The sequence below is a fragment of the Panthera onca genome, chromosome B1, assembly GCF_046562875.1.
Source record: "Panthera onca isolate mPanOnc1 chromosome B1, mPanOnc1 haplotype 2, whole genome shotgun sequence".
NCBI classification, from domain to species: domain Eukaryota; kingdom Metazoa; phylum Chordata; class Mammalia; order Carnivora; family Felidae; genus Panthera; species Panthera onca.
Window position 1 is genome coordinate 61,586,174 of NC_138342.1, and position 14,470 is coordinate 61,600,643.

The window sequence follows — 14,470 nt, forward strand, 5'->3', positions numbered from 1 at the left end:
ACTGGAGCGCAGGCAAGGCGCAGGAGGCGGGGATTGGAGGGGGAACGCCCCCCGGCCCGCCAACTTCCGGGGGCTTAGCGGCCTCACGTGGCGTGGAGCGTCACAACTGGGAGGAAATGCTGGCAAATTAGCGGCTGCTTGGCGCCTGAAAGCCCTTAAAGGCTTGGAAAAGGTGTGCGTTAACAAGCAGTTGGGTTCGTGAGTTCGGGCTCCGCATTGGGCTGTCTGCTGGGTGCGCAGAGACCGCTTCGGGGCCTCTGTACTCCACTCTCTGCCCCTCCCGTTTTCACAGGCGCGCCGGGCACTGTGGCTCAAAAAAAAAAAAAAAAAAAAAAAAGAAAAAAAGATGTGCGTGGGGATGAATGCGACTGTGTAATGAGTACTGGATAGGTAGGCCAAATCCTCATCTCCGTAGTGTAGGGTCAATGGATAATGCTAAAACTCATGAAAATTACTGAAGCAGCTTGTTACCTAGTCATGGGGGTAAATTAAAAACAAAACAAAAAACCTAACAGAGGTGCCTTTGAGAATGATGTCTACTTAGGTTTTTTTTAATAACAAACCTGAGAGAATTATTTGATTCTGAAATCCATGTGCTTGTATACCTGTTAAAAGAAAAACAATAACAAGCCGTTGTGTCTATCAAAATTAGAAATCCTTGGACGTAGCAATGCTACTTCTAAGAATTTATCTTATAAATGATTAGGCAAAGTTATGAAATACAAGGTATAACAAGTGATTGGAAACAAATGGGTTTGCTTAAATAGTTGCATTTATGAAAAGGAATGCTATTCAGACCTGAAATGGGAACAGTAAAGCTCTTTATGTACTGAAAAGATAGATCTGAAAGATAAATTACATGAAAAACAATTAGAACACTGTCTATGCTGTGCTACAATTTAGATGACAAAAAAGGGTTAGAATGTAGAAATGCACATTTTTGTATAAAATATTCCTGGAAAGATATATATAAGAAAGTGAATAACATTAGTTGCCTCTGGGAAGATGAACTGGGTGTCTGGGAGATGGGTGGAGGACTTTTCCCATAAAGCCCTTTTTCACTTGAGAATATAAATGTGTTACCTATTCAAAAAATTAAATCTTTCTATTAGTGGTAATTGCATGTGTCCCAGTGAGAGTGCTGATACAGGGAGGAGGACAGCGGGAAGGGAGATGGCAGCAGATGGACTTGACTGATGGGATGTGGAGAGAAGGGTAGGAGGAGTCTAGCAAGAGTCCCTGGTTTCTGGCTTGTACAGCTGGGTAGATTGTGATGGGAATTTGGAACGAAGACCAGAAAAAATGAATTCCTTTCTTAACTTTCTGGACTTGAGGACAGTCTGGCTGAGGACATCCAGCACGTGTTTGGTGTGTGCGACTGAGGTTGAACAGAGACCCGTGTTTGGGTTGTGATTGAAGTCAGGGAGTGGCTGGAATTGTCAGGAAGAGTATCAAGTGAGAAGAGGTGGCAGCTGAGCACAGCATCAAGCATGGAGCAGGGGTGCCTGGGTGACTCAGTCGTTTCAGCATATGACTCTTGATTGCGGCTCAGGTCATGATCTCATGGTCGTGAGATCCAGCCCCACGTAGAGCTCTGTGATGACAGTGCAGAGCCTGCTTGGGATTCTCTCTCTCCCTCTCTCTCTGTCCCTCCCTTGCTTGTGCCCTCTCTTCTTTCAAATAAATAAATAAACAAGAAAGAAAGAAAGAAAGAAAGAAAGAAAGAAAGAAAGAAAGAAAGAAAGAGAAAAGAAGAAAGCAAACAGCCCTCAAGGGAGCCTGAGAGAGCTTGGCCAGAAAGGTAGGAGAACCAGCAGAGTGAAATCACAGAAATAACGGATGGAAGGGGAGAAGGATCAGGGATGAAAAATAATGGGTGAGTATTTCTTCCATAAGAAGCTTTCCCTGACCACCCTTTCTAAAATAGCACATTCAACTCCTGTCACTATGGCTACTTAAATATTCTTAGTAATTACCACCACCTATTTATTGATTCCCCTATTTAATATAAGCTAAATGAGGGCAGGGAACTTTTTTTTTTTTTACTGGTTGTATCCCTACTGCTAGCAGAATGCCTCCTCCCATCCCCACAGACCTTAGTCAATACTGTAGAATGGATGAATGAGTTCCTTGACATGTCCCTGTTCCTTGCCTTTCCTATATTCTCCAAGTCCTACATATTTTATCTTTAAACATTTCTAAAATACTTTGTCTCCGCTGCCATCTCCCTGATTCAAATTGCCATAATCTTTTGCCTAGGCCAGGGATTAGCAGATGATGGCCAAATTGTGCACTGTCAACTTTTTTGTGTAAATACAGTTTTGGAGGGGGGTGTTGTTTTTTAGAGAGAGAGCACACAAAGGGGGGAGATTGACCGGGGGGAGAGAGAGAGAGAGAGGGATAATCCCAAGCAGGCTTCATGCTCAGCATGGACTCTGACACAGGACTCGATCTCATGATCCTGGAATCATGACCTGAGCCAAAATCAAGAGTTGGACACTAAACCAACTGAGCCACCCAAGTCGCCCCATAAATAGAGTTTTACTGGAACACAGACACGTCCATTTGTTTACATGTTGTTTATGACTGCTTTTATGTTACAAGAGCAGAACTGAGTGGTTGGGACAAGAGAGGCTTGCAAAGCCAAAACTATTTTTCATCTGGCCCTTTACAGAAAAGGTTTGCCAACCCCTACCTAGACACTGCAGTGGCCCCTGCAGTGCAGCGAGCAGGGCTATTATACTATGACCTCATTCTGGGTTGCCTGGTGAACAGGCTGGCGTGGCTACGACTTCCCCCTTCTCCTGGGGAAAGGGACTGCACCCAAACTCAAGTCCCATGGAAACAGTGTCTTCTTTACCCTAGCAGTGGAGATGGTGACATTCCATGGGCAGCTGACATTCCCAGACAATTTCTACAAAGCATTCACCCCAAATCCAAACTGTCTGTTGCTCAGCGGCTTCTACATTCCTCCATTGACAAGACTGCTTCTTCACGCTTGCCTCATAAAAAGAGGGACTAAAAGGCAGATATGTGCTCCGTACTGAGACCAAACAGTACTCTGGCCCTTGGCTTGCCTCTCCATGGGATGACAGGAGGATTGAGGGGCTTTGCCTTTTTTCTTGCTGTCCTGGCCCTATACATTTTTATTTTCCTCAATAAAGCCCATTATTTAGCCCCTGCTATGCAGCTTTGTGGAATTCACCCTGGAGGCTGGTGCACAACACCCAGACAATATCCATCCTGCATGCCAATGGAGACCCCAAAGGGACCCACCTAATACAGCAACTGCCTAACTGACCTCCCTGCTTCCACATAGACTCTTCCAATTTATTCACCCTGCAGCTAGAATAGGTCTTTCTAAACAAACCTGCCATGTCTCCCATGTCTCCCCCACCCCCTCAATCCTATTTACAATACTTCAGTGGCTTCCTGTGGGTCTTAAAATAAACCAAAATTTTTTACATGGCTTAATAAGATCCAAGTTGATCTGACCCCTGCCTTTCTCTCCAACCTTATCTCCTACTGTTCTTCCTTCTCTGAGCTCCAAGCAAACATCTTCTTAGTCATTTGTAAACCTGTTCCTTCCTGCTGCTGGGCATGACCTCCTTCCACTATCTGAAATGCTGAAATGCTTCCTTTGCCTAATTAACACCTATTCATCAGTCTCAGTCAGATGTTATTTCCTTAGGGAAACCTTCCTGCGACTCTAAGCCGTGTTCCCAGAGCATCATGAAACTTAGTTGAAATTTTACATTTATAATTATTTGGTTGCTTTCCCACCCCACCCCTCCACTAGACCCTAAGATCCAGATGTCTCTTTGTGATTACCAATAGCCTAGTTTATAGTGCCTGGCATAAAGTGGCTGCCCAATAAAGTTGGTTGAATACATTATTTTATTTTATTTTATTTTATTTATTTTTTTAATTTTATTTTCTATTCTATTCTAGTTTAGAGAGAGAGCATGAATGGCAGAGAGGGGCAGAGAGAGAGAGAGAGAGAGAGAGAATTTCAAGCAGGCTTTCTGCTGAGCAGAGCAGGACCAATCCCACGATCCTGGGATCATGACCTGAGCCGAAATCAAGAGTTGGATACAACCAACTGAGCCACCTAGGTGCCCTGAATGCATTATTTTAAAGTATAATGTATAAAGAAGCCAGGCCCTAAAGACCACACACCGTATGATTTTTTTTTTTCCAAATAGTTATTTATTTTGAGAGAGAGTGCACACGTGCGTGAGTGGGGGAGGGGTAGAGAGAGAGGGAGAGAGAAAATCCCAAGCAGGCTCCACAAAATCCCAGCACAGAGCCCAACCTGGGGCTCAGTCATCATGACTCGAGCTGACTCTTGATTAGAGTCAGATATTTAACTGATTGAGCCACCCAGGCACCCCACTTTAACTTCTATGAGAAGCCCAGAAAAGGCAGATCTATAGAGACAGAATGTAGGTTAGCAGCTGCTTAGGGCTGCAGGTGGGAACAGAGGGATTTTAGTGAGGTAGTCATGTTCTAAAACTACATGACTCAGTAAATTTACTAAAAATCATTGTGTTTTACATTTAAAATTTTATGGCATGAAAATTATACCTCCATAAAGGTTAAAAAATAAATATATTAGTTGAATAAATGAAAGACTATAGTTATTATTGGAAATGGGGCCTTCATCTTGTGATAGATGTGTATCCATGTTTCTTGTGTTCTCTACCACACGTTATTAATTATTGTTCATGGGTGTGTATATGTTTTAATACCTGGTAACACATGTCACCCTTATTAGTATTCTTTTAAATATATTTTCTGAATCTCTCTTACTCCTTGATTTGAAATAATTAGGCTTGGTATGTTGCAGAGTTCCAGATGTCTCTATATACCTTTGAGCGAGCAGAAATAGATACACAGAACTCCCCTTATGACATAAGACAGCAAAAATCAGATTTGGGATTCCTTTTTTTTTTAAACTTAAATCCAAGTTAATTAACATGTAGTGTAATAATGTTTTCAGGAATAGAATTTAGTGATTCATCACTTACATATAACACCCAGTGCTCATCCAAACAAGTGTCCTCCTTAATGCCCATCACCCATTTAGCCCATCCCTCCACCCATCTCCCCTCCAGCAACCCTGTTTGTTCTCTGTATTTGAGAGACATGGTTTGTCTCCATCTCTGTTTTTATCTTATTTTTGCTTCCCTTTCCTTATGTTCATTGTTTCTTAAATTCCACATATGAGCGAAATCATATATTTGTCTTTCTCTGACTTATTTTGCTTAACATAACACACTCTAATCCCATCCACGTTGTTGCAAATGGCAAGATTTCATTCTTTTTGATTGCCAAGTAACACTCCATTGCATATATATACCACATCTTCTTTATCCATTCATCAGTCGATGGACATTTGGGATCTTTCCATAATTTGGCTATTGTTGATAGCGCTGCTATAAACATTGGGGTGCATTTGCCCCTTAAAATCAGCACTCCTGTATCCTTTTGATAAATACCTAGTAGTGCAATTGCTGGGTGGTAGGGTAGTTCTATTTTTAATTTTTTGAGGAAACTCCATACTGTTTTAGATTTGGGATTCCTTGAAAGCATATATGCTAGTGATCAAGTGTCCTCAATACATAATGACATTTGTAACACTGAGCTAGATATGTGATGGCTGAATTGGATTTGCTCTGATTTCAGAAATAAGATGCAATATTACTGGGATGGGAAAGGTTTTAAAGGTAGTCTAAATTTGGGGGCTAATCATTTTAGGACAAATGTCTATAGAAACAAAGGTCCAGGACCCCTCCCATAGCTCTCTGACCCTGCTGGGCCCTTCTGGGTGGACTTGTATGCCTTTAGTTTGTGTTTATCTGGAAGCGGGCCTGAATAAGAAGAATGTTAGCACAGGTGGGTTACTTGGGAAAAAGCAGCAGTGAGGGGATGGGGGAGTGACACAGGGAAGGAAGAAACAATAATGGGAAGGAGTTCCTACTGTGGGCAATCCTAGTTGAGGAACTACCTAGAATGAGTCTGAGAACTGTCCCTCTGAGGACTGGAGCATTTATCAGCTGACTCCTACCTTTGGTTGAGGATCAATACCTGGGCCTATTAACCCCCCCAGTGCTCCTGAGGGGCTTCCAGGACTCTGGAGAAAGCCCTGGGGCAGAGGAGCACATTGTGGGACTCCCTTCAAGTGCGACTTGTCAGGCTGCCTAGAACTGTCCACCACAACGGAATGGACATCATAAGTGGCCCAAGAGGTGAGACTCAGGCCTGCATTTGTCAAGAGGGAAAAAAGCATCTTTCAAATGAAACTCCAGGGACACATGAGTGGCTCAGTCAACTGAGTGTCTGACTCTTGATTCTGACTCAGGTCACAATCCCAAGGTCATGGGATGGAGCCCTGAATCAGGCTCCACGCTAAGAGTGGGGCCTGCTTGGGATTCTCTCTCTCCCTCTGACCCTCTCCCTGCCACGATCTCTCTCTAAAATTAAAAACAACAACAACAACAACAACAAAAAACAAATGAAACTCCAGAGACAACTGGTCATCTGATGACATAACAATTTCCAGTGCAATTTCATATAAACAGTTTTATTAGTGAAATACTTCATTGCATTAAGGATAGAAATAAACATGTCAAGAATCACATGAAATGAACCACCTATTTAAGCTACATGAAGAGCATTCTGGTCAGTATTCTGTTTAATAGCCACAAGCAATTAATTCTAGTAATAATGCCCAGAGGGCCAAGTGTGAAAGTCACCTTTTGTAGAACTCATATCTCAAGCAATTTAAATTAAAAACAAAAACAAAAAAAAACCTAGCCTCCCTTAGGTAAAAACCCCAATAGGGGTTAGTCATATAGTACTTGCTCCACTTGACCAGTGATCGTTCTAGAACATGAGGAAATAAAGTCCAGTAGGAAAAGCCTTGAGCTAAAAGTGGCAAAGCCCATTTCTTGTCCTGTGTTCAATTCCCAATTTTCCCTAAGAGAAGTGAGGTAACCTCTCTCTGGTTTCTCCCTAGCAAGTATCATAGTACAGGACACACACATTCTGGGATTATGACAATCACAAAGACTTTGGATGCCTTTCCAGGATAATGGCTCCAAGAGAATAAGCATGAGTAATAGTTTGTTATTTTCAACCTAAGACCAAATAGGCACGTAAGTTCTTAATCAATCTATAATCTTGACTGCAGTTTCTGGGTTTGTCACAGATTTTTCAGAAAGATAATATCAAATGTGATTTTAAGCCAAATAACTTATTAGAATCGTATGGAAGTAATATGTGTTTGATCTCCCCACATGTGTGGGATTCAGTTTAAAGTGTATATCAACTGTTACCATTCCTAGTATTGAAAAATTTCCTCCTCACAAGTGACTATATCCTGATAACAAGATGAACCAATAAATACACACTGGCTTATATGTGGATAAGTAGGTGCATAAAAGAATAAGGTGTGCCAATTACATAGTTAAATATCGATAAATTTAAAAAATCTAGGTATTTGGTATTACTGACAAAATATTTTCAATTTAGTTTTTTACATTTTGGTGATTTAGAATATTTACAAAATATTTCTTAATTTATAGAGAAGCTGAAGGTTTAATGAACTGCCCCTTCAAGAAGGGAATATGTCACATGTTGCTTTAGTGTAGACAGAAGGAAATTGGGGCAAGTAATGGGATTTATTACCTCCACACAGGGATCAGAAGCTGTATTTGTGAAACCCATGGCTTTTTTCTTCATTTGCTTACATTGAAATCCAGTTTTATACAGAAAATCCTGTAAGATGATTCAGTTGTTAAGAAATTCTATGTGCATTTTGCTGGATAACTATGTAGGTTTCTTAATCAAAAATGAATACTGAACTTCACTACTCAAAGAAAATGCTCTTAAACGGGCTTGGATTTTGTGACATACGACGGTTCCTATCCTCTGACTGACTTAGGTTGCATTGAAAGTCAAAAGGTCTTCTGAGAAGACGCTGCTTCTGGATCCCAAGGGACCTTTCTTTAAAGCATTTTCTGTACAATATTTTAAAACACCATCATTCATTCTGTCAGCAAAATGATTGTCACAGGAAGTGTAGGGCACATTTTTCTCTATTCAGTGAGTGACAGTGACCCACAGAACACTGGAAGGGACCAAATGTGAGGAAAGAAAAACAACTTACAAAAACAATTTCAAAGTTCCCAAGAAAACTTCCCCAGAAGAAACGTTTTGTTAGTGCAGTCAGACTTCCAAAAATGTATGTGTAACTTAGGCTGTGGATGAATGGGTTTCCCATATTCGTAAATAATTTTGCAAAGTTACTCAATAGTATTGTAATTAATACAGTATCATATTTGGCAAGGATGACTGGAGGAAAAATCAGTTACTGATGATACCTCCCAGAAGCACCTTTCCCCATCAAGATCATTCTGACTAAAAAAAAACAACAAACTACCCACAAATGTCATAACTAGCATTTCCTTCTACTTCATATGAAATATCTGTACTTGTCCTCACCAACATTATTTGTGCATTCTCTCGATTCACAAAAGTACAAGTAAAAAATCCGCAGGTGCTTATCACTATCAATCAACTTGACGGTTACTGCCCCACTGCCTACCTCACCCCACCCAACCCCTTCCCTGCTTGGTTCCCAGACAGTTTGAAAGTCAAAAGACTGAATTAATTTCTTGGAGGAATTATGAACTGAAGGTTAGCATATGAAATATAATTATGTAACTTTTTCAAAAGAGGAAACTAGATGCATTTTAGTGATGTACTGAATGAGGCTACTATTTTACCCTGGGTTCCGAACTCGTATTTACTTCTGTTTTGGGGGTGAAATGAATGGAGGAATACAACGTAAAATAGTATTTATATATTTTGAGCACAAAGTTTGGTAAATGAAGCATACTTACTAAGGTTAGACCAAGGAACGTTAACAAGTGATGCAGACATATTTTAACCACAACGGTGGTCACAGAATTCTGGAGCTACCAGCACCCAACAACAACAAAAATTACTATACAAGAGTTTATTAAATACTTGCTAGACACATGAAAAACAAAACAATTTTATAAAGCCTAATGGCCAACCATATCAGTCTGTTCTTTAACCTCCTGCCGGAATGCTCTCGTCGCTTGCCAGCACGGGGTCTCCTCCCTCCTCTCTGCAGCAGGCACCATACCCATGAAGACGTGGATAGTTTCCTCACGTTGTGGTCCAGGTTAGGACAGCTCACACGGTTCCTTCCCCAAGCTCGGGCCACAGTTAGGTTCGTATGAGGGGTGCTCTTTCATCTGCGGTTCCCTGAGATTCAGAAGAGAGGGGACAGCGAAGTCAGGTATTCACATCAGAAACTTCTCCCAGGAAGTGAAAAGTTGGGGGACAGGGTGGTGGAGGAAGATGGACGGAGGAGAGACTGACAGGAGGGCAGTCGTCACACTCTGCTTCCTTCTCTCTTGGCCTGCCTCTTCTTTCCCATTCAGCCCTGACCTTGAAGAAGCCTGCTCTGACCACCTGCACCCCCGATACCAGAGCAGTACCCTTCCCTGTATTGACCCGGACTATAACTCTCATCAGACTACACTGAATTTGCTCCTTCCTGATTTGAAACCTACCAGAGAACAACGTCTCAGAGTAATGGGTGCTCAGTCATTGCCCCCTTGCTGAATACACGAAAATGGTTCATTGTAGGAGCAGTGATAACATTTACACAGGCTTTCACCTGTGCTTATGAAAATCTCAGTGACTGTATAAAGTCAGACGGGAAGTGAGATCCATAGCTAGAAATGACAGAATAAATGCCTCACACCTAATTCCTGCTAACCTGATGGGCACAGGTTAAGAGAAATAGTGGAAGAATGTAGAACCTAGGGAAATCTGAGGTAATAGGACTCAGATGGTTTCAACGTATTTCATTTCCTACTTCACGTTTGCTTCAGACACGTATTTGAAGCAGCTAGGAGCGGGGGGAGAAAGCCTTTGTTGCAAAAACGGAAGCTGCTGAGAATTTAAGAAAGGCTCTCACAGAAAAGACTCACTGAAGGCTGAGCTGGGTTGGCCTGCTGGTCACTTAGGGAGGCCAGCGTAACTCTGCTTATCCCATCCATTTGATGATGTTCCCTTCTCTCCAGGAAAGTTACTACTCCCCTGGGCCAATCGTTTCTTATGCAGTGATGACTCAGTGATAGGTATCTTCTGATATATTACGGATTCTTTCCAAGCAGGTCTCTGGTTGCCTTGCTCTACAATCTTGGGATTGTTGCATCACATAATTAATGTTTATTGAGTTCTTACTGTAAATGCTAACACTGGGCCAAATGCTTTCTGTCTACTGTCTCCTCTAATCCTCATGAAAAACCACTAAGGGAGGCTCTCTTATTATCCCACTTTACAGATGCAGAACTGAGGCGCAGTTTCTAGGGTCACACAGCTATGAAGTGGCAGAACTGGGATTTGAACGTAGGCGGTCTGACACACCAAAGCCCAGATGTTTAGCTGCTAAATACTCCTCTCCTTTCAGGTTATTTTCAGAAACATTAAGCTTACTCACAGGGATTTCATGCCCGCCAAGAGAGCCCCAAATACTGGACAGTACCATTCCATTACTCCTCCTCCTCTGATACATTGCCCTTGCCTCTCATTTGGTTTAGTAGTAATATAACCATGAAATCACTGTGCCCAGCATAAAACCTCAGAATCCACCCTAATGAGCCAGCCAGCTGACAAGCCCCTCAGTGAAGCACCGTTAGTTTCCTCCGGTAAGGTTACCCAGTAATAGAGAAGTTCCTCCAACCACTGCTCACCTCATCCATGGATCCCTGTCCTCTGCATGCAAGCCAGGTGAAGATCAAACCAAACAAAACACCCAGCGCCATGATAATGTAGGGTATGTTGGTGATGATCAGAGTAGTGTTTATCACAGACTTCAGTCGACTCGCAGTCTCTTTGTCAATGAGAACACTCTGGAAGGCAAGAAAATAGTATTCCTTTGATTACTAAATATCCAGGGTGTAAAGTTTTTGCTGTATCTTCCTTCTAAATCATTAAACACGATTTGGGGAAGTTTCTCTGTCGCTAACCAGAAATACTGAAAATCCATTTATAAATTAGATAACCAGAGGGGGCATTTATTCATTACATCTTCCTCTTTTTTTTTTTTTTTTTTCCTGAAGACATGTCTTACTTTCAAAATAGGTTGGAAATAGTAGGGAAAAAAGTATTCGAAAATAATGAGATAATACCATCTTTTGTATCAGACAACTCTAACTCGTCCTTTAAAATCCAACTCAGCATCACTTCCATCCACAAGTTTTCTCTGGCTACCTCAGGCCTAGTTAAAGGTCCCTTTACTGCACTTCCATATCACTCCCTAAAATCCCCCATCGCTGTGCACTCTGCCTTATAACCGTCTGTTTGGTCTCCTTGTGACTGTGAGGTTCCCAAAGGCAAGGTTTACAGCTCGGTCACCTCAACATTAGGAAAGCACTCTGCACGTAGTGGGTACTGAATTAATGTCAGTTGACTGAATGAATGAAACATTCCAACAATGGTATGTGGAAAGTATAATTAGTGTCTTGGCTAAATCTCTAGTAATCAAGACCAGAGGTCTCGATAGAAAGTGTTCAGGGATGTCTTGAGGCTCACCAGAGTTCCAGAGGGTGTTGATAACCAAGAAAATATTCTAGAATAACACTTGATGGATGCAGAACAAAGATATTATCTCCTTAAATTGTCATGGGTGGGGTGTCTGGAGAGCTTAATTTCATAAAAATTATGGCAACAAATGGGACTTTGGGCATAATTTGGGCTGAAACCGCACTGGACTGAGGCAGAGGATGGGCTTCTAGAGTTGGTACTTCCAATAACTGGCCAAGACCCATCAGAGTCAGAGTCTCCTTCTCTGGAAAAAGAAGGTGGGAGAGTAGGCTCCAATGTCACTTCAAAGTATAATGTTTTCTTTTTCTGGGATAAAGTCAAGTTCTTTCTAGGAGGCACCAAAAGTACAAAGTTTTACTCCATAATTCCCTGGATTCAATATGGTCTTTAACAAAAGAGCTAAGCAAAGCAAAGGTTGATTGGGGGCGGGGGGGGGGGGGGGAGTTCAAATATGCCACAACTATGAACATAAGCTGGCAGTACAGGGTCCTTCCTCATTTTCAAAAAGCCCATTGGGGTGCCTGGGTAGTTCAGTCAGTTAAGCATCCGACTTCAGCTCAGGTCATGATCTTGGGGTTCATGAGTTTGAGCTCTGCGTCGGGCACCGTGCTGACAGCCTGGAGCCTGGAGCTGCTTCAGATTCTGTGTCTCCCTCTCTGCCTCTCCCCTGCTCATGCTCTGTCTCTCTCTCTCAAAAATAAATAATAAAATATTGAAAATAAATTAAAAACAAAAAGCCCTGCTTTCATGTCAGTTGATTGAATGAATGAAACATTCCAACAATGGTATGTGGAAAGTATAATTAGTGTCTTGGTTAAATCTCTAGTAATCAAGACCAGAGGTCTCGATAGACCTCTCCACAAACAGTAAGAGTGATGACCCTGGAGCAATTTCAAATAGATTCTATAAGTTGGTAAATATTGCCTAAATTTTTCCTGTGAAACAATAAAAGCCTTGTCTTAAAATTGTAATCACAAACCCTTCAAAAATTTATAAATGTAGCTATCAAAGTAATGCCAAATGAAAAAAAAAATAGGTTATAAAACTGTATCTGCAGTATGGTCTCAAGTATTTAATATCAAAACTAGAAAAATACTAAGAGGCAATATAAGCAGATGTAAACTGTACTTGTCTCTGAGGGACAGTTTATCAGTGATTCAGTTGTAAATATTTAAAAAAATTTTAAACTGAAGTAAAATTGACATATAACAATATATTAGTTTTGGGTGTACAACAGAATGATTCAATATTTGTATGGTGATTCACTTTTAAAATATACATTTTTAGTTTTCCAAGAGCTCTGTAAAGAGTACATGTTAGTTTTACAAAGTAGAAAACATTAAATTATTTTTTACAAAGTTCTTATCAGAGACAATTTTGCAATATACTGTTGAGTACAATAAAGCAAAAACAGTGTCATTCTGACTCAGGTTTTGTGGAAGTTTCTTTAATTTTCCTTTTTCTTGCCAATCTCTGTTACCAAATTTCCTATACAGAACAAGATTTTTTAGGGAACAGAGAAAAATAAAAAAAACTTAAAGATGCTGCTGTTCATGACAGACGTAAGCCAACCAAGAATTTATTGGAGAGGGAAAACCCCTGCATGTAACCTCCCAAAACTGGGTGGAAGAGAGAGGAAAACTGAGGAGATTTACTATAGTAAATGTATGTGATTCAGAAAAGAATTTATCACAGGTATCTTAAATAGGTGTTTTCTGAGTTTTCCGAATATGTTTTTATTTACAAAACTTCAATTTATACTCAATGTTTACTGATAAAAATTCTGTGGGTACAGTGTGAAAGAAATATTTCTTCAGGGAAACTCTCTTTGTTTGAACTAAGACGGGATCTGTGTTGGGGCGCCTGGGTGGCTCAGTCGGTTAAGCAGCTGACTTCCACTCAGGTCATGATCTCGAGGTTCATAAGTTCAAGCCCCGCGTCAGGCTCTGTGCTGACAGCTCAGAGCCTGGAGCCTGCTTCCGATTCTGTGTCTCCCTCTCTGCCCCTCCCCCACTTACGCTCTGTCTCTCTCTGTCTCAAAAATAGACACCAAAAAAAAAAAAAAAATAATAAATTTAAGATAGGATCTGTGTCCTATAACTCATGATACGTTTGGTCACCAGAAAGTAAAACAAAAACAACTTCTATGTTATAAAATATAAGGCAACCATATATCACTGAAATGAATGAGACTGTATCATGTTTTATTCAATCATTTCTTAAATTTTTTTTTTTTTTTCAACATTTATTTATTTTTTGGGACAGAGAGAGACAGAGCATGAACGGGGGAGGGGCAGAGAGAGAGGGAGACACAGAATCGGAAACAGGCTCCAGGCTCTGAGCCATCAGCCCAGAGCCTGACGCGGGGCTCGAACTCACGGACCGCGAGATCGTGACCTGGCTGAAGTTGGACGCCCAACCGACTGCGCCACCCAGGTGCCCCTCAATCATTTCTTTAATCACCTTACACAAAACCTTCATGTAATGTTGCCAATCATTTTAATTTTACTCTCTTTTCCTCCTCCTTTACTAATGAATGGTAAACTGATTACATTTTACAAACTGGCAGGGGTTCAAAGATGGAGAAGATGCAAAGAAAGGTTTAACTGGAAATCTGAGTGTTGGCTATTTTTTCTGCTTCAGCAGTGTCTGACATTGCTTCATTTACCTTTGCCTTTTGTTTCGTACATAACCAGCTTCCCAGAAGAGAGTTTTGCCCGATAATATTCTTGAGAAGGGAAATTTTTGTTCTGTCATTTTTAAATCTCAAACTTCATGTGAACATATAAAGAGAAATTTTCTGAGGACAAACAGGTTC

General features: G+C 41.1%; 1 protein-coding gene across 1 annotated transcript in view; it reads right to left on the reverse strand.

Annotated features, from left to right (window-relative positions):
* Positions 1-6,565: 6,565 nt before the first annotated feature.
* The window catches only part of SCARB2 (scavenger receptor class B member 2), a 76,331-nt gene continuing 68,426 nt past the window's right edge, over positions 6,566-14,470 (reverse strand). Inside the window, exons 11-12 of the mRNA XM_060654834.3 lie at positions 10,800-10,958; positions 6,566-9,300 (exon numbers count right to left, since the gene is read on the reverse strand). Coding sequence (XP_060510817.1) covers positions 9,262-9,300; positions 10,800-10,958 — 198 coding nt within the window. The 3' untranslated portion in view covers positions 6,566-9,261. The remainder of the gene's footprint in view (positions 9,301-10,799; positions 10,959-14,470) is intronic.